The sequence below is a fragment of the Tauraco erythrolophus genome, chromosome 8, assembly GCF_009769465.1.
Source record: "Tauraco erythrolophus isolate bTauEry1 chromosome 8, bTauEry1.pri, whole genome shotgun sequence".
Lineage (NCBI taxonomy): Eukaryota > Metazoa > Chordata > Aves > Musophagiformes > Musophagidae > Tauraco > Tauraco erythrolophus.
The window spans coordinates 24,424,448-24,445,973 of record NC_141472.1 but is presented as its reverse complement, the minus strand read 5'-3'; the positions used below and the strand labels follow the sequence as shown (position 1 = coordinate 24,445,973).

The following is a 21,526-nucleotide window of genomic DNA, read 5'->3' as shown; positions in this document are numbered from 1 at the left end:
GGCTTCATATCTCTGCTGAAGATGAAAGGAGCAGTTGGCGCTCAGCCTGCATAAGCCTTCCCCAGGATTTCTGCCATAAGAGCTTCAAACCAGAAGCGCTGTCATGAAAAACGCTTTTCTTACTCAGCAGACCAAAGTGGAGGAGCAATACAAAGCTCAGCTTCAACAGTTACTGTTGTATCCATGCTACCAATTAAAATAAAGTAGCAATAACGCTAGGGGAAAGGCAATCCTAGATCCATCTTTTTCTTTCTCAGACAGCTGAGAGCTGTGTGAGAAAATATAAGATGAACAAGCTGTGGTCAAAACCATTAACTGTCACAAGGAATGAGCAGTAAAAACATCTCAGAGTGAGAACCGAACGTCTGTAATAAATACCTAAAACTAAAGATAGTAAAAAACAGAACTTCCTTGGTTCTTTTTGTTGTGGGTTGGTTTTGGTTGGTTTTTTGTTGTTGTTTTGGTTTGTTGGTTTTTTAATGGAAGTACACGCAAGTTTATTACAGGAGGAAATGGATCTCTGTTTATGCAGATAAGACATAATCAAAAGAGGACAAAAAAAAGAAAAATAAGAAAAGTCCTTAATTTAGGAAGAAGTGGGGAGAGTGAAATGATGGTATGCTGCAGACAGGGATTACTGCTTGCACACTCTCCCCCATGGAGTGAAATATATAACATAATATGTAGGGTGGTGTCAAATGTTTCCACATCTTTCAGATACTAATATATGATAGCACCAAGGACCCGATTATGATTTGATTAGATGTAAAGCCAACCATTTTAAAACCAAGCAAATAAATGTCTTTTCGGGGGGGGGGGGGGGGGGGGGGGAGGTGAACACTACCGCCATTTTCCTAAGATTGTGAATCAAGTTTGAATTTGATGATGGATTTCTTCAAAGATGTGATGACAGCTGGCCATGATCCAGCCCAAAGCTACTGGGAATGAGCAGGATTTTCCCCTGAACCTGCTGATAATTTTGAGGGCACCAAGTAACAACAGTAAAGAACTGATTCCGATTCTCAGTATTATCTCCTATAGACTTCAGTCAGATAATCTGACAGGCTTAAACTGGGAGAAAGGCCAGCAAAAACCAGTGTGGAAAATGGGGAAAGGCAATTGGCAGACTAGAACATGTCTAGGAGACTGACAAAGAGACTGAAATTCAGTGCGTGGCTATTTCAGCCTGAAGAGTCAGATGAGAAACTGGTCAGCGAAAGAGGGACTTGCTGTGGCAGACAGATTAAAGACATCAAAGCTTGAAGGCAGAGAATGGGAAAACTAAGAACATGGGGCAAGAGACAGAAATGGGGACAGTCTAAAAGGAAATGACACTTCAGAAATTCTGCCTTTCACAAAATTATGAGTGTTTGTCTCGTAATCCTGTTCTATCTTTAACTTAATTTTTGCACATATAACTTTTTTTAATGTTTATTTAGGAAAGACGTATGCTCCCTTTAATATATTCTACAACAGGTGCAAGTTTTTTTTCATTGCTCTGGAAGATGGCTTGGACATGTGCTATCTACAACAGCTTTTCTTAATGTATTCACATCATACATAAAAAGCTATTAGAAAGAAGCAGCCAAATTGGTTGATACAAGACTTGGACTCTGAACTTCAAGCCTACCTACAGAACTTGAATATCAAAGGCCTCTATTAAACAATGAAGAAGGGGGGGCAGGTATTGGTCTACTCTTAAAGCATTATTAAAAAACGTGCAATTACCCAAGTAATTTCAACCTTCTATTTTGAAGATGTCACTGTTAAATTTAAAACACTGGTTGATATACAGTACAGCGGAAAAAAAAAATTACTACAAATATAATTAAAGATTCAAAAAAATAGAATTAAAAAACTGAAGAAACATTATTCACAGAAAAAAAAAGAAAATGAAAGAAACCTAGGATAAAATTTTGACCTTTCAAAGTAATTTAAAAAAAAATATTGACTTCACTGAGGCTAGAATTTCACCTACTAACTCAGAAGGACTCAATTCTGTCAACACTACCCATGCCGTGTAGTTTATTCCTTGGAAACACTGTTGTGAATAAGAATACAAAAGGATCTAGTATGTACATGAGTTATCTAAAATGAGAGTTGCTCCAATAAGCAGATGATGTTTTAAACAAGTCACAAGACCCGTTTAAAATTACATTCAACAAGAGTTTCACATGTAATTAGATCAAACGAATTAATTTATTGTCCACCTATCAAACAAACCATCCACCCAAAACCTAAAAATAACAGAATTTCATTACTACAGGGAGAGGCCTCACATTAAAATCTTCATCCTACGTTCATTTCTGACATGCTTTAAAGTATTCAATTTGCAAAAATAACATAAAGCAAGTTCCAGATGATCCATACTGCCTGCCACTAAGCATGTGCATACAATGTTGTGTCTCAAAGCAGCCATACTCTCTTCTTTTTCAGGCTAAAGATCTTCAGGGCAGAGATTAAACCTCCGTCTTGGTATACAAAGACATTCAGTATGTGTCAGACCTAGAAATTTCACTTAGCACATGCTAAATGGATAGGAGACAGGTAAATTTTTTAGTTTTGTTTTTTAGACTATTTAGATACTCTGATTTAAAGTCATCGGCCAAAATACTCACTTTCACTTTCAATGAAAATCAAGAAAAATCTACTTGAAAAACATTTTACTTGCTTACAGCTGAATCCACAAAAAGCTATAAAAGTATCAGAAGTGATTTTTTAATCACTCGTAAGCATTGAGTTGTTAAAACTAATGGCTCTCTTGATACTTGACCAAGCACATCACAAATAATAACACAAGCTCATTAACTTGTCTTAATGAAACTTTCCAAGGAAATAGCGACATGCTGTAAACAATTTACCCAACAGCTTCTGCTGAAACATGCATAACAGCTGCACAATCCACAAAGGTATTCTCTACTTTGCACCTACTAAGTTTTATTTCACAAAATACAATTAAACAGATAATACAACATAAAATAGCAACAGAGGAGAGTTTGTAACAATTTTTTCAAGCTACCAAAATAGGATGTAACTACATATATTTAGAATTATTCTTAGTCTTACCAACAAGCTCTGCATACATTCTACATAGCACAATATGTTCTGTTTCTAGGGTTTAAGGAAGGTCTGTGTGAGAGTATATGGCAAACAGTTCCATTATAGAAATCTTTATTTTTTTTTCAAATTACCAAATTACATTTGTGAGCAAAAAATATTCAGTTCTATTAACATAGAGGACAAGGTTTTCTAAATTAAATGTTTAATCTACAGTGCAAAATCTATTTGATATTTAGGTAGCAAAAGTGAACCAATTTGCATTACATATGCAGCATCTTTTGAAATTACAAAGTTTTTATTTAGGTTTGTAAAAATTACTGACAGAACCTAGCATGTGTCAAAATTAAATTTAATTTGAAACATTTTTTACTGTATTTGGGACAACCTTAACCTCCTGACTGACATCTGCTTCTATAAGGATATAACTATTTAATACAGACTGCTTTGAGAATTAGTTCTTTAATGTTTTTCATTTACCGGTGAACGCTAAGGCAGAATTTATTACATAGATGCAAAAAAAAGAACCTTGTAATTTCTTTATTTCCTTTAGCTCTACCTTAAATATCTTGTGTTATTATGTTGCTTTTCCAATAGTTCTTTATCCCACAAACTCACACACAGGGTTGTTGTCTTAAGACCAGTGAAAGTTCTTCTATTAATTATTTTTTCTAGTGACAAGCAAACAAGAGTGATGTGTATGTTTCCACCTTTATTACTCATTTTTCCCCTCTTTGAGAAGTAAGACTATGATCCCTGATATGGTCATTCTGTGAAATTATTCCCACTGTAAATTAAAATCTTGTGTCCGCTTAAAACATGACTAACACTGAGTGACCTACCATATTTTTTTCTTGAAGGCTACAGTAGCCTTCAGGCTAACAAATCATACTAGTCAGTCCAAATTTTCTACTCATTAAGTTTAACCATTTAACTCTTTTTCCTATCCATTTATATCACATGACCAGTTCCTCAGCATTCTACCAAGGCTGCTGTTAAGTATGTACTGAGCACTGCTGCATTCCACCTTTTTAAAGAAACAGGGTATTTTACCTGAAATACACAATAAAATTATTAACCATTTTTATTGCATTTTGTCTGGTTTTGCACTCCTTCATTCTGAAAGAATGTGCAAATTTCCAAGTATGGTCATATAATAACTGTCTGGAAGGGACACATCATGTCGTATCTCATAAGGAAAAAAGTTATTAACCATGTTTTGAGTTATTAAAAACCTAGCAACAAATCCAAGAGTGACAAAGAGCTATGCTCACACAACACAGACAATAGGAAATTCTGAGCTATGCTGGCTCATCTTCATTCAAAGATTACATACCTGTAATATCCCAGAGTGGCTTACAGCTGCATTGGTCTCACTTGGAAAAGATATCATATGATTTGGGAAAAAACTCTGTAACAATAATAACTTGTATCAAAGTTCTGTAAAAATAAATACAAAACTTCCTACCTCTTTTGGACATAGAATTAAAGTTCTCAATGCAGTGGAAGACACTGCAGATTCCCTAATTTAAGCTTACCTTAGTATCACTCCTAAATTTGTGACAACTTATATATTATTTGCTGAAAAACTTAGAATTTTGAGAAAACATCCATGGGCTCCGGAAAGAAGAGGTTTTCATATACCAGTGTAAGTCATATTGCAGTACTTGGCCCTTAGTGTTGTTTTTCTAGTAGTAATTTCTATTGCTGTTGACATATAAGACTTGCCTAGGGCTCCAAAATGCTACAAAGTATGGAAGATATGCACCAACATGCTGAAAAATATATTGTTTTCTACCATTTTCATTAAATTCCAAACCCAGTAAAATATTTTGAAATAACTCCACTAACTGAGAACAAGTCCTCTCAGGTTTTTTTTCATAGTCTATTTTGTATGATATGAATACGAATTAACATCAAAATCTGACTACATCAATACGGTGTGCTTAAAAAGTCCACATTTAAATTGCCATTTTCATTATCAATAAAAGCTCAAGGCACAATTTATGGGACAGACCTGCAGCTGGGGAGTTCAATATAGTCATGCAGATATGAACCAGCCAGAAGTTTAACTATTACTAATAAAGTTTTCTCAAGGCTTAGGCAAGTTCGAAGCTAACATTCCCTTGACCATCCAAAGTTCACTGACTTTCATTTTTAATAAAACTGAACTACTGGTAGGGTTAATTCATATCAACTCATTTCCGATAAAGCATTCTTGCTACACCTGGGACTACAGTACCCAGAAGAATGACTCACCAGGAACAGTAAGGATTCTGCTTAGCCACAGCTGCTCATGCTAGTCATATCTTCTTGTCTGCCACACTCCACAGATGGTTCCACTCACTGGTTAACCAATACACAAACATACTTTTTCTTTGATAGCTTCTCTACTAACTAGATCATCTCAAGCTTAGATTTTTTCACTAGTGCGTGACATCTCCATGTCAGGGGAGTATATGATTTGTCCAGAGAAACACAAGTGCAAGAAAAAAACCCTCAGATCTCCTATATCCTTTGGTATCTTAATATTTACCTTTTCATCCTATTCATAGGTAGATAATTTGGGTTCCCTTCCACTTTTCACCTTTCAAGTCCTCTTACATTTCATGCTATTTCTCCCTCTGACATCTGAAACAAGCTGGCTTTATAAGAGACAACATTAGGAGTGACGCAAATAAACCATGTATTTCAGCAACCAGATGGTGAGTTTCTCCAGCTAAGCAAGGACTGCTTCCACGGCCTCTGCCATCAGCCAAGGTCTGAATCAGCAGCACTAACCATTAGCAACATCCTTGAATTACAAGTTGTCTCTGCTCTCTTTCTATTCCTTCCATACACTAACTTTGGCTTCACTTTCACTTATTCCTAATAGGTTATGGCTGCTCATGGCCTTTCGTGTCAGTTGTCATTTAGCCGCAGCTGTGAGAAGCTGCCATTGGGCAGCACCGGGCCATAACCCTCGATTTTCACTTCAGCAATAAAATCATCGTTGCTACAGATGCCCCTCCTCACACTGCTTCATTTTATATTTTGTTGTCACTTGATGGAAACTTCACTCAATATCAACAATTTTATTTTGTTGCAGGTCCATGTGCAAACTTCAGTAAGGTTAAACCCATGTCTTCCCCCCTCACCCAAACAAAAAAGTACGAACGTGGATGTTTTACAATTGCAACAAAGGGATCGTCCAACAGTTACATGCACTATAATCTATTCCTGTATCCCATATATTCCCTCCCAATTATTGCTCATGTTACACTAACAGCTTTACATTCTGCCTGTCTGCGTAACAGAAAAGACTATTTTGCAGCAACAGCGATTGTACCACTTCACAGATAAAATGTTAGGACTTACCAGCGGATTTTTAAAAAACTCATACTTGGCATAATTTTTTCTAAAATACAGTTTGTTTTCCTCTTCCATTACCCAATTTGACTGGACTTCCATCACTAATTCATGGTCCTCTATAGCTCTTCCTGTAAAAAAACAAACACACAAACAAACTTTAAAACCTCAGTACATAACCGGCACCTAAGAGCCTAAGAGTAGAATGTGAAAACACAAAGGGCAGATAATAAAAATATTATTAAATTAAACTAATTTAACAGATACAAAACATGAAACAAGAAATCTGCACACAGTCCATTAATCAGGTCCATGTTACACCAAGTTACTGTTCCAGCTCAACTTCTGAGGTAGGTCACAGGTAGGGGTTTTTGTTTGTGTTTTGTTGTTGTTGTTTTCTTTACAGGGGCAGCTGAGGGCTTTATTCCATTTCACGGCCAAATCCATGTTCTCCCTGCAGAAGCCAGGCAGTCCCTGCTGTGTGATGCGTGTGGCAGCAGGCAGCAGACCACTTCAACCATTCACTCAGCCTGTCTGGGGTGTCAGGAATGTCTTTCTAATGCTTTTTTCTCTAATGCATCATTCGTAAAGTGAAACTTATCTGCAATATAGAAAAGCATTGATTTGTCATCTTCTCCTCAGGCCCCTATGATGTCCTGAAGCACTTCTAAAACTGCAAATTAACTTAGGGCCTTTCAGTGTTTTAGTGCTTTTGAATAAATCAGAGATACTGAGAATTTTAGCAGCCGTACAACTAGCATATCCAAAAGGAGTGGTCAAAGCCATGAAAAAAACTAAAAAAGAAAATAAAACAAAACAAAACAAACTACAAAGTGAATCTTAATGAGTAGTTTGGCTTTGTAGTGGGGCAAGGGGAAAAGAAGGCAAAGAATTCAGTTATGGGTACCACAGTACTGGCATTCAGAATCGACGTACTCACTGCTTTAGACTGATTCTGTCACTCAGATTCGAGTGAATTTTTCGATTTTACAGCAATATGAAATGCACTTAGACGAAAGATTTACTAAGTACTTTCCTGTAGATGTGTTGTGCATGTTTACGTGTTGCATGCTCCGAGTAAATCAATGGGACTACTCATAGAGCAGGAAGTTACACATAAATCCTGAAAGACTATGGATAATTTCTGTACAATACGATTTATACTGCTTCTTTTTTTTTTTTTGTTAAGTAATTCAGCAGCTTCTGAAAACATGTTACAAAAAAAAGGATGAACATGCTTCCAAACGAGTATACAATTTTTGTGGCCACTTGTACTTTGTTGTGGACTCAAACTAATAAGAACTAGATGGAGTTGAACAAAGTTGTAGATCTTATTTAAATGATCATTGGTTCCTCTCAATTTAAATTACACTCCAACAATGAGTAACAGGTTAAGAACAGGTCTGAGATCTAAACTTATGTCTCCCTACCAGTTGCAGGGGTTTAACATCCAAATCTGATCATGGTTTCAAAGGAAAAGGCAATTAAAACCACATTACAAAAACCATGTAACTCACAATTTTCTGATCACATTTTCTATGCTTTATTGCATTATCATAAGGGATCTTATGATATATTTTAAATGAATGTTGATGCTCTCATATAATTGCCTGTTGTTATAAATTTTTTTTAAAATCATATCAGATAAAATAGTATAGATTTTCTAAAAATATTAATTAGGCATAACATTAAAGTAATATAAATGGTAAATTTTTGCAAGTGGTCTTGGCTAAACAAAGAGACTAACATTCATAAAGTGTAGCATGCACAACCTTCTAAGAGATAAAAATCAAACAAATTTTAAATTATTAAAGCCTCTTTAGAAGTACAACATCTATTGATCTCTTGCCACCTCTTTCGCCAGTCACTGCTTTGTGCTTACACACTGTCCAATCTGATGGGAAACAGACTTACTGTAGCCTGCAAATCTATAAGCTTCTTCAGGGAGTTTCCACCTAGCAAATTTAGAGGCAATACACTCATGCAGCTCAATTGCACCTCTGTAGGAAAATATCATGCTCATGAGCAGCAGAAGACAAAGTGCTCTCATGATCTACAGATCAAGTAGGCAAAAGCTAAACTTCCACTGAATTTAACTCATTCTTCACTGAACTTAGCTCATTCTTGAGCCCATAAAGACAGAAATCAAGGATGCTACATGAAACACAGATTTTGTGACCAGATCAAATGAAGCAAATAAAACCATAAAGCAAGTCACAAAACGAAAAATACTGCAAATACACTGAAAGAAAAGTGAGCATTTTAAAATCTTATACAGGCTATTCTACTCCAAAACACATTCTTCAGATGCAGGGGTAAAGAGACACTAAAGAACTGAAGCTCTTACTCAAAACTAGTTTTTTTTTCCTTTCAGTTTTACAGAGAGAAAGTGCTCCTCTGGGATGACATTTAAAACTCTTAAATGCTTGGCATTGTGACATTTAAGAAAATACCATTTCCTCAAGACTTACTTCTTGGTACAAATATGAGACATTCTGCATCACCCCAATGGATGGGAATGGATGCTGGTATTTCTTTATTTTTAAGGTGTCACGTTACAGCATATTTTACAATTGATTCAACTTACTTTCTTGAAGGAACTGAAACACTGAGTTAGTGCCCTCCAAAGCACAGCTCTGTAATCAAATCCCTATATGTATCCATGAAAAAGATACACTTTGGTTTAGTTAGAACATTTTACTTTACTGACCATCTACTCTGATTTGTGCAAAGCCTTTGACACTGTTCTGCACTACATCCTTGTCTCTAAACTGGAGAGACATGGATTGGACAGAAGAACCACCCAGTGGAAAAGGAATTGACTGGATGGTTGCACTCAAAGAGTTGTGGTCAATGACTCGATGTCCAAGTGGAGACCAGTGATGAGTGGCATTGCTCAGGGGTCAGTATTGACACCAGCACTGCTTAACATCTTTGTTGGCAACATGGACAGTGGGATTGAGTGCTCCCTCAGCAAGTTTGCAGATGACACCAAGCTGTGTGGTGTGGTGGACATGCTAGAGGGAAGGGATGCCATCCAGAGGGACCTTGACAGGCTGAGTGGTGGGCCTGTGCAAATCTCATGAAGTTCAACAAGGCCAAGTGCAAGGTCCTGCACATCGGTCAGGGCATCCAAAGCACCAGTACAGGCTGGACGGAGAATGGATTGAAAGCAGCCCAGAGGAGAAGGACTTCAGGGTACTGGTGTATGAAAAGCTCAACATGAGCCGGCAATGTCAGAAAGCCAACCATATCCTGGGTTGCATGCAAAGAAGTGTGGCCAGCAGGTCGAGGGAAGCAATTCAGCCCTTCTACTCTGCTCTTGTGTTGGGGGCCCCAGAGCTGGATGCAATACTCCAGGTGGGCTCTCACAAGAAGGACATGGACCTGTTTGAATGAGTCCAGAGGAGACCCATGAAGACAATCTGAGGGCTGGAGCACCTTTTATGAAGACAGGCTGAGAGAGTTGGTCTTGTTCAGCCTGGAGAAGAGAAGGCTCCGGGGACACCTTACAGCAGCCTTTGAGTACTTCAAGGGGGCCATACAAGAAAGCTAGAGGAAGACTTCTTACAAGGGCATGTAGTGATAAGACAAGGGGCAACGGATTCAAACTGAAAGAAGGGAGATTTCTATTACATATAGGAAGAAATTCTTCACTCTCAGGGTGGTGAAGCACTAGAACAGGTTGCCCAGAGAAGTTGTGGATGCCTTCCCTGGCAGTGTTCAAGGCCAGGCTGGATGAGGCTTTGGGCAACCTGGTGCAGTGGAGGGTGTTCCTGACCATGGCAGAAGGGCTGGAACTGGATGATCTTTAAGGTCTCTTCCAACCCAAACTATTCTATGATTCTATGATACACCAGAAGCACACAGGTGTGAAATATATTGTGACTTATAGTGCTGCAATAATTGTCATACTTCAGATATTTGAAATAGAGCCCAGGTTACTGCAAAGCTTTAGAGCTGGGCAGGAAGGCGGAGCCTTGCGGGTGGCGAGGCAGCAGCAGCAGGCTGTGCGCCACATGGGTGCTCAGAGACAAGCAGACGGGATGCACTGGCCAGCGCCCCAGGGAAGCGATGCAGGTGGAGGAACTATCTCACCTCTTCACTCGCCCCGAGTCAACACCATGTGGTCAGCACTTGCCAAGGAATGCAGTAAGGACACGACCATGCTTAATGTTCAATAATATAGTTCCACACTAAAGGGCATATAGGTTTGTGAAAAGAGGAATATACAGACTGTGGTTTTATGTTTTCTTTTGGCTGGGATTTATTTATTTATTTTCTTTTTTAATTGTAACATGTAGATACCTCCACACAGCAATGAAGACACGCTCTAGTGATGTAATTAATGTCTGTCTTGATTAAAAACAGAATACTGTGCTCAGCTCACTAAGATTCATGCAATCATATCTAATTCAGGAGTATTCAGATAGCTGTTAGATATTGAAGAAAATGTTCACTAATTGATGAATGAATTATTAATCCCCATCATACTAGAATTTACACAGACACACACACTCATTTGCATTACTTCTCCTTTCTATATCCATTCATTCAACTTGGGAGCAGAAAAACACTGTCCAAACCCCCATGGGTAAAACATACAACAGAAATTAATAGCAAACAGTCAAAACTAAATCATCATTTGAAAAAATATTTGTTCGCACTACTCATCCAGTGCTTAAGAATATACTTAATGCAAGTCAAGATCAGTATGTTAAACCTTTCAAATAAAATCAGATCTAATAGTATCATAAAAATAAATCCATTATTATTCAGTATTATTAAGAAAAAAAAAAAAAAGAAGATATCTCAAGTTGTTCCTTTCCTTGGCTAGTAATATTGAATTGCCACCCTCATAATCTAGGAAATCATTTTATTTCAAAAATGAACAATTCACCTTTTCCTAAAATTATGCCTGAGGCAGCTGGAGCAATCAGAAGACTGCATGGTGAATGCAGATCTTCAGATCTGCACGCCAGTAATTTTAAGAATTTCAGAATCTTAGGAAAAGCAACTTCACTAATGATTTGATATTGAAATCTTCCAAGAAATCCTTCAGATTGAAGTAAACATATTATTTGACAAAAAGTGTATTGTGCAAATAAATAAACCTGGAGAAACAATGCCACTATTGTTCTGGCATGGTTGGTCAAAAGTGTCGTCTTCAACAATTACTACACTACTTAAACATCAGCCACACTATAAAACACAGAAAACACTTCTACTGTTTATATAGTAGTGTTGTCTAAAGCCGCTTTTATACCTCCTCTTCTGTAGCAGTCAGTCATTTACAGCCTCGACCCAGATTTAACTCTGACCTTACTCTGAGCTGGAAGCATCTTACAACTGATACATTCAGTGCAAAAGGTTATAAATATCTTTGAAATGTTACAAAGCAAGAAAAAAAATTGAAAAACGTTTGTAGCTGCCTTCATAGGATAAAGGAGCAGAAAAGGGCAGAACACAGTTTTAGCTTTTGTAGTTCATCTTTAAAATGTGGCTGTTAAACATAATACAGTCAGAGATGCACAGTCAAGTTTATTTTACACAAACATGTGAGTCCACATTCCCTAGATACATACACAGAAAGGGAGTTTAACAATAGCTTTTAGCCATATATAAATATCCATGGGGTGTGTGTTGTGGTGGGGCTGTTTGGTTTTTTGGTGGTGGTATGTATTTGGTTTTTTAAATCAACAGCACTGGAGTTACCAGGTACCGGTGCAGTCTCTTCTGAGAATTAAGGATTCTAAGGAGTTTTGTATGTATTTTAGAATGCAGGAAGGCCCCCAAAACATCCTCTCTCTCAAGCCACACTTTGCACTAGCAGCTGGAACTGCCCTTGAGGTTGCAGAAGTAGTATCTTTGGTAACTAGTACAGTGTCAAAGTTCAGAATACTATGGAAACTTTGAGTGACATGAAATTAAAGCAGATTTTTTTATGGCATTTGTCTTCTAGGAGATTTTTATGATACAATTCCCTATCAAAACCAAACACAGTACTGAACTGAAACAGTGCTGTAAAGGAAGTAAGATTGTCTGACTAGAGTATCAGTTCAATACTACATCCTAGCAGTAGCCTTCTAAACTCATCTTTTGCCAAGTGAAGTCTTTTCTGTGTTCTGCATTTTTTACATCTCTGCAAATATCCCCTTTCTCTATATATTTAATCTGCCTTAATGGTTTTTTATACTGCAAAATTACATCTATACACTACAAAAAGGAAGAGAGAGCAGAAGTTAAAATTATAGTTGTAACCTGAAACCACGGATTACACCTTTTAAATTGTATAACAGAGGAAGAGGTTTTTTACTACACTAGAGGTACACTGATGATGTGGAAGGAATTCAGAGTTTTGTTTCCAGCAGTTTAAAATACTAAGAATAAAGTCACTTCAACACAGTTCATTGGTCCATAACTGGAAGTTTAGAAGAATGGTTTTATTCTGCTTTATCAGTAGTCCTGTCCCAGAGTTCACAATAAATCTAGCCAAACTGATTGTATTGAAGGAAAATACTATCAGCTTATTTTGATGTTGTTTCTGACGACTGAGTCCTATTGTCCAGATAGACTAGCATTGCGTAACTGCTTTCTGTCCTTGATGTCAGATATTTCACTCAGGTGTGTTAGGAGCAACAAAGATTTTATTTGCAATGAAAATAACATGAGTCTTGCTAGAGGTAGGCAAGAAATAACCGGTAAAAGAGGAAGAACTGCAAAAGAAAAGCACGGAGGATTGAAGAAGAATTTGCAGTGAGAACTTTAACGGTCAGTGTGTTCCAAACCACCCATAGATGCAGATCAAGCACTGTGAGGCAAATGTACTATGAAAAAATGTATTTTATAGCTATGCTTTCAAAAAAAAAAAGAGAAACAGAAGCAACAAACCCTCAAAATAACAAATTCACACGAGCCCTCCCATCATTTTTCTTCCAAGTCTTTCTATTACAATTGTGCTGTTATGTGAAAATGAAAACCAAACACCTTATTCACTGCCATATTATTATATAGTATTAGTCTTACCTAAACCTGTGTGAGTAAGTTGTTCAAACAGAGTCCAGCTGTGGTCATCGATATAGTGGTTCTTCAATATCAACAGCTGACATACATCCCTGGCTGTTATATCACGTGGTACTTCCAAAGCTTTGCTAGTATCATCTTCACTATACACTTTAATTACCTGCAATAAATAAAAAAGCTAAAATACCCATAAATTAAATCTTTGCTTCAGTTAGTCCAAATATGTTCCTCTCTCAGCTTCATGACGGAGACAAGAACCTATACACATAGGATGCAATACTAAAGACAGCCATTTCTCTCTAGTGCAATGGCGTAATTAAAAAAAAAAACAGCAGAGAGCAAAGCATATCCCACTTCTAAACTTGGCTACTGGACATCCGTTGCCACAGGACCACAGGACACTGGACAGATTAGCGAATTCACTTTAAAAAACAACTGTAATGGAGAGGTAAATAAACCCAGTGAAACTGTACATTCTTATAAAAGCTAAAGAAGAAACCACAGAGCATAAAAAGCAAAACTCAACAACTCTATGACTGCAGAACTGCAGGAAAATTTGATAAAGTTAGAGTTAGTTCAGAGAAAAGCAATCAGATTTGAGATGCTCACAATTCTATACACAGCAAAACCAAGAGATGCTACAGAGCTGCTTCTAATTTTGACAAGCAAGAACAGAAACTATGAGTATAAAAAAAGGCATATATACAGAATCAAAACTGCCGTATATGGAAAAGAATTACCATAATGTGAGGATCAGGAAAGTAAATAAAATATTCTCGAACATGTAGAAATGCAAAAATCTTATCACAAAGTAGACAATTTTTGACATATTTTACCTCAGTAGTTCTTCCAAGTTTCTCTATTCTGTTAAGTATGTAAGGGAGATGGGGGGTAGGGAAGGAGACAATATAAACTCTCATGACCTATCCTTGTCATTTTCTCTTTTGAATTTAATTTTAAAAATTTATTTTTCAATATCAGTACACATTTTAGAGTCATGAAAAATGAGTGTTCATTAAGTTCTCGAAGAGATGGAGCTAAACCTGCTTACGCTTAGTTTCAAATGTAGAGGCTGAAGGAGTCTTATTGCATATTGCCTGTTTGAAAGAAGGCATGACCATTTAGGTACTTTTTTTCTGTGTTTCCTTTCTCTGAAGGAGAATGAATCAAATGAATCAGATGAATCAGTGAATTGGATGGAATTGATGCAAATCACTAGTGCTCTGTCTTCATAAGGTCTGCACAGTCACTAATCCCATTAAAGACAACAAAGAATTTTTTTGTAGGAAATAATTTCATATTCCTCACAGCAGCCAAGAAACTCAATACTCTGTTAGATTTCCTCTATTTCTCATTTTTTAAAAGCAGAAAAAACACAAAAAGTGAAAATTATTGAGGCTCCTGACACAAGGATCAACTCTTATCTGTGGTACTGTATGTTAAATAGTAACATTGTTCCTAAAATAAAACAGATTTTTGAGATTTTATGATAAACACAAACGGACAGGTAAACATGAGCAGTAGGTATAGAGGATTTGACGCAACATTAAAAGTCTTCCAGGTACTCAGAAACACACTAAGTGATCAAGTCTAGAATGCCTCTTTTTTTTCTCTCTGTATTTTCAAACACACATTTGCACCCAAAAGCCACTCAATGCCATGAGATCAGGAAGTAAATACATTAATTCATCTTTAAGAATGGGATTTATTCCTCAATATTTACATTTTCCATTAGCGTGCAGTAATACTGAGCAACATGATTCCCTCTCTACCAAAACAGTAAGAGTCTGAAGGTCCATTCCCAGCACAGTGCCTGCTGTGTACTATGCCAATGGAAACACTAAGCAGCACACTTGCTAGTGACATTCTGGACACAACAATAAGGAACTCAGCACAGGTTAAACTACCCTGCCTACCTTGTCTGTGCAAAAGCACAGACATCCTCGAGACAAAGGGCAGCCAAGACGTTTTTAATTTATCTCAAAAATCCTCCTCTCAGTTCATTCAATTTATCCACATTCATCAGAATACACGGCAAACCTCACCTGAACTTTATGCACAAAACCTAAATACCATTGTAAATCCTTCATTAAACATCAAGACACAAGTTCTTACTTTAAAGACAAAGAAGCATGTTATTGTCAGTTAGTCATTAATTGCCACCTTACTAAACACATGCTCATTTCAAGCATCTAATGAACAATAAGTAGTGTATCGTTGCCCTAACCTGTTACAGCAGCTCCTTCTTGGTTTGTGCTGAAGGTGGTAGCAAAGCAAGTAAGGTGCTGCAACTGTATCTCCTGCCACCTGCTTCTCTTCCACTAACAGCAAAAATCCAATAATAATAATTAAACAAAACCACAAAACAAAAACCAGCTCATCTCACCCATGCTTTCCAAACATCAGAACAAGAAAAAAGACTCCATTTGAAAAAAAAAAGACTCAATTTGAAAACCACATACAAATTAAAGCACACTGATAACCTTACTTCTTTCCAGAAAACTGCTTTACTTTATGAACTACATATAGAGCAGTTCTGTTACAATCTTTGGCCCTGCAAATTACATAAGCATGAAGTCCATGATGATTTGGTTTCACATTTCAGCTAATAAATGATGACAGCACAAGAGTTCCACATGAGGTTCAGCCACAACATCAATCTCTAGGATACAGCTAGAGGAAAAAAAAAAACTAAAAAAAAAAACTAAAAAACATTCACTTGTGAATCAACCACCTCAAAGCAGAGTCTTCTGGGGAAAACAGGCAGACCTTGGAGAAAGTCAATCCAAAGTTTCCACAGGCCTGAGCTACAGCCCAGTACTTACACTTGATACAAAAGGTAAAAAGACCACATCAATATTGAATTCAATGATTGATACTGCGAAAGCAGCTGTGGTTGATGGCTACCGTTGGTTTTATAGGATGTCTATGCTTTGGTAGTGTTCCCACTTCTCAGCAAGTGAGACTGGTAGCAATGCAGTCTGCTTGCAGTAGGGTCTTGCTCCACACACACAACAAACTCCTACTCCAGTCACGCAGAAATGATGTTCTGCAGTTCAGGATAAACTAGCACGAATTATTTAAGTTCCTGCAGTATTTACAAGGATTCAAAGATGAAATTAAGAGGTGTCTGGCAAACTGCGCTGTGAATGGGATAGAGGGCTGCACAGGTGAGTAGACAAAAGAGCATCCCATCACCTTAAAACATGTCCTACTCTGGGCAGCACTGAAGGTTAGGGACAGCTTCATTAGCCTCTCCAGTAAGTCTCTGTCAGGCTGAACCTAAAAGATTTGACAGACTGAAGTGCCAGAAAGGAGAGAGACAGTATAGAAGGGGAAAGGAAGGGAGAGAATTAAAGCAGCTTTCCTCGTATTGGACTAGATCGGCGCTGTAGGTCCCTTCAACTGAAACATTCTATTCTATTTCTCAATATTCTTGCAATAAACCCAGGGTGACAATCCATGCCAGCACCTCGGCTAGGGACCCTGCCAGCACGTACCAGCAACTACAGCTTCCTCCAGGTACTCATCCAGTTAGGTGGTGTGCTTGTTTTACAGCAAGAGCACGTACAGCCCATGCTGAAGCCCTTGACAGGCGATTTTTACAGAAATTCTTTTTAAAAGGGTTAAGAGTCTCAGTGCAGATGACTACACTCTTATTGCTGAAGAAATAGAAAAAGACTTTTTAAAATGCTGAAGACAGCAACACAAGTCATGATAATGAGCTGCCTGCAGCCATTCAGCTTGGGGAGTGGGAAGCCTTGGAAGTGGCCTTGGACTTACAGGAGCACAGCTAAAACAAAACAACACAACACAACAACACAAAAAAACAACAAACCCCACAACGGGGAAAAAAAAAAAAAAAAACAACACAGTTTATATTCTCTGTGAGTATTTTCACACGGCTTTCTAAGTACAGGGAAATAAATCCTGTGCAAGTCTAGGACAACAGATCACCTCAGATCACAGCTATGACATGTGCTACCTTATAAAACACAGATGTTGTGCCCTTTTTCTCTTCCTTGCAAGGTATTCAAATACAGCAGGAGACAACAGACAGGCGGTCACCTAGCAGACCCTTCTGAACTTCTGTTACAGTTTTAGTTTAATGAATTGAATGTGATGGTGTAAATCTCACCAGTTAGAGTGACCTTCAAGGTTTTTTTTTAATTAGAGGAAGTTGCTCAGTCTGCACTTTCTGCTGTGTTTGAAGCAAAGCCCCTTGTAGGATTTGCTGGGAACATATTTGTTCCAAGGGGAGTGGAACACACGAAAAAGGATGAAATCAAAATCTCATTTTTCCTTGGAAATGCGTTGCAACAAATACTCTCTTTCCAGAAGCAGAAGATGCTCCAAGAATTAAAGAGTGGCAGGATTATGCTAAGGATGCAGTTATGCTGACCTCCTATAGAAATGAGGAAGATTGAGTGACCGCTTCTTTATTTTTATTAGCGGTTATCATCATGCATTAGGCTGGCCAGCTTCCATTTTTTCCCCTAAAACTTTGTCTGAGAAGTGGCACACAAGAAAAGAGCTGCTAATTGAGGACAAGCTGTCATTACAGTTGTCATTAACATACACTCTCCAGCTTCATTCTAAAGCAAGCTATTTAACTTCCCTTGACTATACCTAGTAGTAGACAGAAAAAGTTGCCTCAGCAGAACTCAAATCTTCTTTCCTGTCTAGTTTAGAAATACAAGGAGATTTTAGTCTTTCCCAAGGTCAAAAAAAGAAACATCTCAATAGCTTCCATTTAAGCTACTGGAAGTAAGAAATTGGCAGCTCCAAGATCTTCTTATAAGAGGAAAGCACCAAGCTGAGCATGACAAGCATTAATCATTTTCATTGCCTATGGGAGCAGGCAAGAAGGTACAGCTTTCCTGTACGTCCTCTTTCCATTTTTCAATATATTAAAAATCAGCCAGGATCCCAGAAGTATGTACAATGCGTCTTTATCCCTACAAAAATTATTTTTATAAGAAATGTTGCTTCAAAATATTATATTATTATTATATATACAATATTATTGTTCATATTTCATTAATCATCTGAACTCGAAATGTAAAATCAATGTTGACAAATACAACTTAGTATTTAACACAGAAAAGGAAAAAGGAGACCCTAGCTTTTATGTTAAAAAGTAATAAAAAGGAGCAAAAAAATCAGAAGTCATTTAAAAGAATAAGCAAAAAAGCACATAAGGCAGTCAGTGTGGAAGGAGGGAAGAGCAAGAGAAGGCTGGACTCTACTCCCCCGAGTCTTCTTCCACACTCAACCATCATCTCCACTACAATAATTAAATAACGTGTTTCACAGACTTTTAAGAGAAGGTGACCAAGTCTGATTCTTCAGAATCTTCAAGCCATCTGTTTTGGAAGTTCCAATCTGAAGAAACAGCACAAACATATGGAAAGACCATACCCTGCACTGAGGAATTTCAAATTTCAAACTAAGTCCTGAAGTGTGAAAAAAGCCAGGTAGATCCAAAAGAAAAAGAACCACTCAGCACACGGAGTCCATATTTAGGTGCCTACGTCAGAATGACCTGACATTTACATGATTCTTAATGCCCCTGTATAGCCATTAAGACAGTGGATGGTCAGTACCTCTTAGAAAACTTAAAAAAAAAAAAATTCAGGCCACTTTTATTTATAAAGATACGAGCACCTAACTTTAACTTACCATTTCTGCAATTATTTTTCCCCCATGAATAAAACATCACACATTTAGCACTTACATTACAATTTCAGTCACATTTATGTTAAACGCACAGTCATTGTATGCAAAACCAGGCCTTAGAAAGTCTTACACTCCAGGGTGCCATACTTCCCCTGAGATCCTGCCTGATACTGCACTAACCTCTGTCTTCAGTGTTAACTAACAGGCTGTTTGCCCGAAGCATTTGTTCTCCAATTTCCAACCTTGCCCCCTGCTAGACAAAGTTTTTTGCTTATTGATATTGGCAGAGGGTAGGGGAACTTGGAGTGCGTTTGAACTACAATGGAAGCACATGGAAATTTCTAGCATTTTGAAGTATTTCATGTCTTCTAGCAATAGTCTGTCTTAGTTTTAAAGAGAATGAACAAAATTCCGCACTCAAAAATATTTAAGTGTACGTTAATTCATGACTAGTTAAAAGAAAGAAGTGTGTTAGTAAAGTTTATTGTCTTCATTATCAGGTGTGAATGCAAGACTTTCCCTTTAAATATCCTAGTCTACAGATAAAAGGCCCGTTTCCAGTATTTCCTCCAAAGGGAAGATTTCTAGGCCAAAAAGATTGTCACAGTTCGCAGAAATCTACATCTGTCATTGAAAAAAAAAAAGTGCACATAATGATAAACTGTAGCTGCTTGTTGTAAGGCAACTATTTTCTCATTGCCAACCTGTACATGTCCCTGTGAGCAATGAACACAGAGAACTGAAGCACAGAGACAAAACAACAGAGGATTCATTAATATTTTAGGCACCTAAATCCAAAATAGTGGTCATTAAGCCTGTGAACCTCTCTTCTGAAGGAGGATTCACAATGCACCACATGATTTCTGCACAGACTTATCAGCATGGCATGCTGATGGCAGGGGGGTTGGAACGAGATGATCTTTGAGGTCCCTTCCAACCCTAACCATTCTATGATTCTATAACATCTATAAGTGGGCAGATAGGAACTGACACCCAGTGATAAGGGACAATTACCTGGAAGCCTGTTCGTGGGAGAAGACAGCAAATCTGAGTTCCAGCATGAAATCCAAAAAACAAATTTATGTAAAACACAGGTCCCAGTGAATCCTGACTTCTTATTTGGAACATAGCATAGCTTCAAGAGGCAGAAAGAACACTGCTCCCATGCAGAAAAATGTACAGAATATAGACACAGTAGCTTAGGTGACATGAGCATTAGACTTAAAAAATCTCTGCCATGCACAGGCTCCCTGTATTCCTATCAGCTTCAGGAAGGGAAATTTTAAGATTCTCTTTCCAGCAATGTTTTCAACTCTATCGTTCAAGTTTTCTAGAATATCTAACTTTCTTCTCGGAGTAGAAAACACAAAATTTATAAAAGCTGCCAAAATAGGCAGATTGGACACTTTAGAAGTGACATGAAATGAAACGAAACTGTCACTTTCTTCAATAGGACCATCAAGGCTATTAAGGAAGTTAAGCACTTTGTACGGCTTCTGAAGTCATATATTGAAGACTTGGGAGATCAATTTAGAGAGACTGATGGCAAGTCAAGTCACTGATTACAAGGACAGCAAACATCAAAGAACGTAGCAGCCCGAAGAAGGAGAAGATGTTCTTCTAAGTGACCAAAAGTGAACTTTGCATACACTTACTTATTATTGATAGATTGAGGTATGGTCCCCCCGAGCACTAAAAGATATAAAACCGCTAACAATCAATTATATCTGGCTTGCAACAAAACCAAAGTGCCAAGAAAGGAAGAGTAAAGTCTAGGAAAACTGCCTACCTTTCCCACCACAACCAAGAGAAATCTCATACTCTTTCCTAAATCTAACCTTTTTTAAAATGACATTTCAAAGAGCAAAAATAATGACCATTTCCAGTCTTTATTCAAATATAAGACCAGTGACAAGCTTGATTTCTCTAGCAATTCATGAATTTGTTGCCTCAAAACACAATGAATTTTTTTAGACCTAAATATTCTGTTAGAAAGTATTAAAAAAATGTTTAATTTCATGGTAACAGTATGCCCACATTATCAACTAAACCAATTTCTATTTATTTTCTGTAGTAGTCTTCTGATAGTTTACTGTGGCACTATGGCAATTGTCTATATTATATAGCCCATACAGTCACTCCCCTCCCTCAAACTCATAGTACAGACTCTGTGCCTTTCCTAATACAGCACAAGATCGACCATCCTATAAATGAAAAAAAATCACACACAAAACAGGAACTAAATAGCAATGTGAAGACGTAACAAAAAATATTTGAAATTACCACAGGCAAAAAAAGTCCTATTCTTAGTTTTAAAATAATTATTTGCCATCTGACTTTGGGCAACTCAGTCCCTCAGTTTCCTTTTTGTAAAATGGGGCAAGGGAAGTGAAATCTGTTTCTGTACAGCAGGGTAACA

General features: G+C 37.5%; 1 protein-coding gene across 1 annotated transcript in view; it reads right to left on the bottom strand.

The window, feature by feature from the left end:
• Positions 1–21,526, bottom strand: part of GRB14 (growth factor receptor bound protein 14) — a 67,146-nt gene that overhangs the window by 14,610 nt on the left and 31,010 nt on the right. Inside the window, exons 3-5 of the mRNA XM_086615579.1 lie at positions 13,432–13,588; positions 6,415–6,536; positions 4,394–4,468 (exon numbers count right to left, since the gene is read on the bottom strand). Of these exons, the coding sequence (XP_086471705.1) occupies positions 4,394–4,468; positions 6,415–6,536; positions 13,432–13,588 (354 nt within the window). The remainder of the gene's footprint in view (positions 1–4,393; positions 4,469–6,414; positions 6,537–13,431; positions 13,589–21,526) is intronic.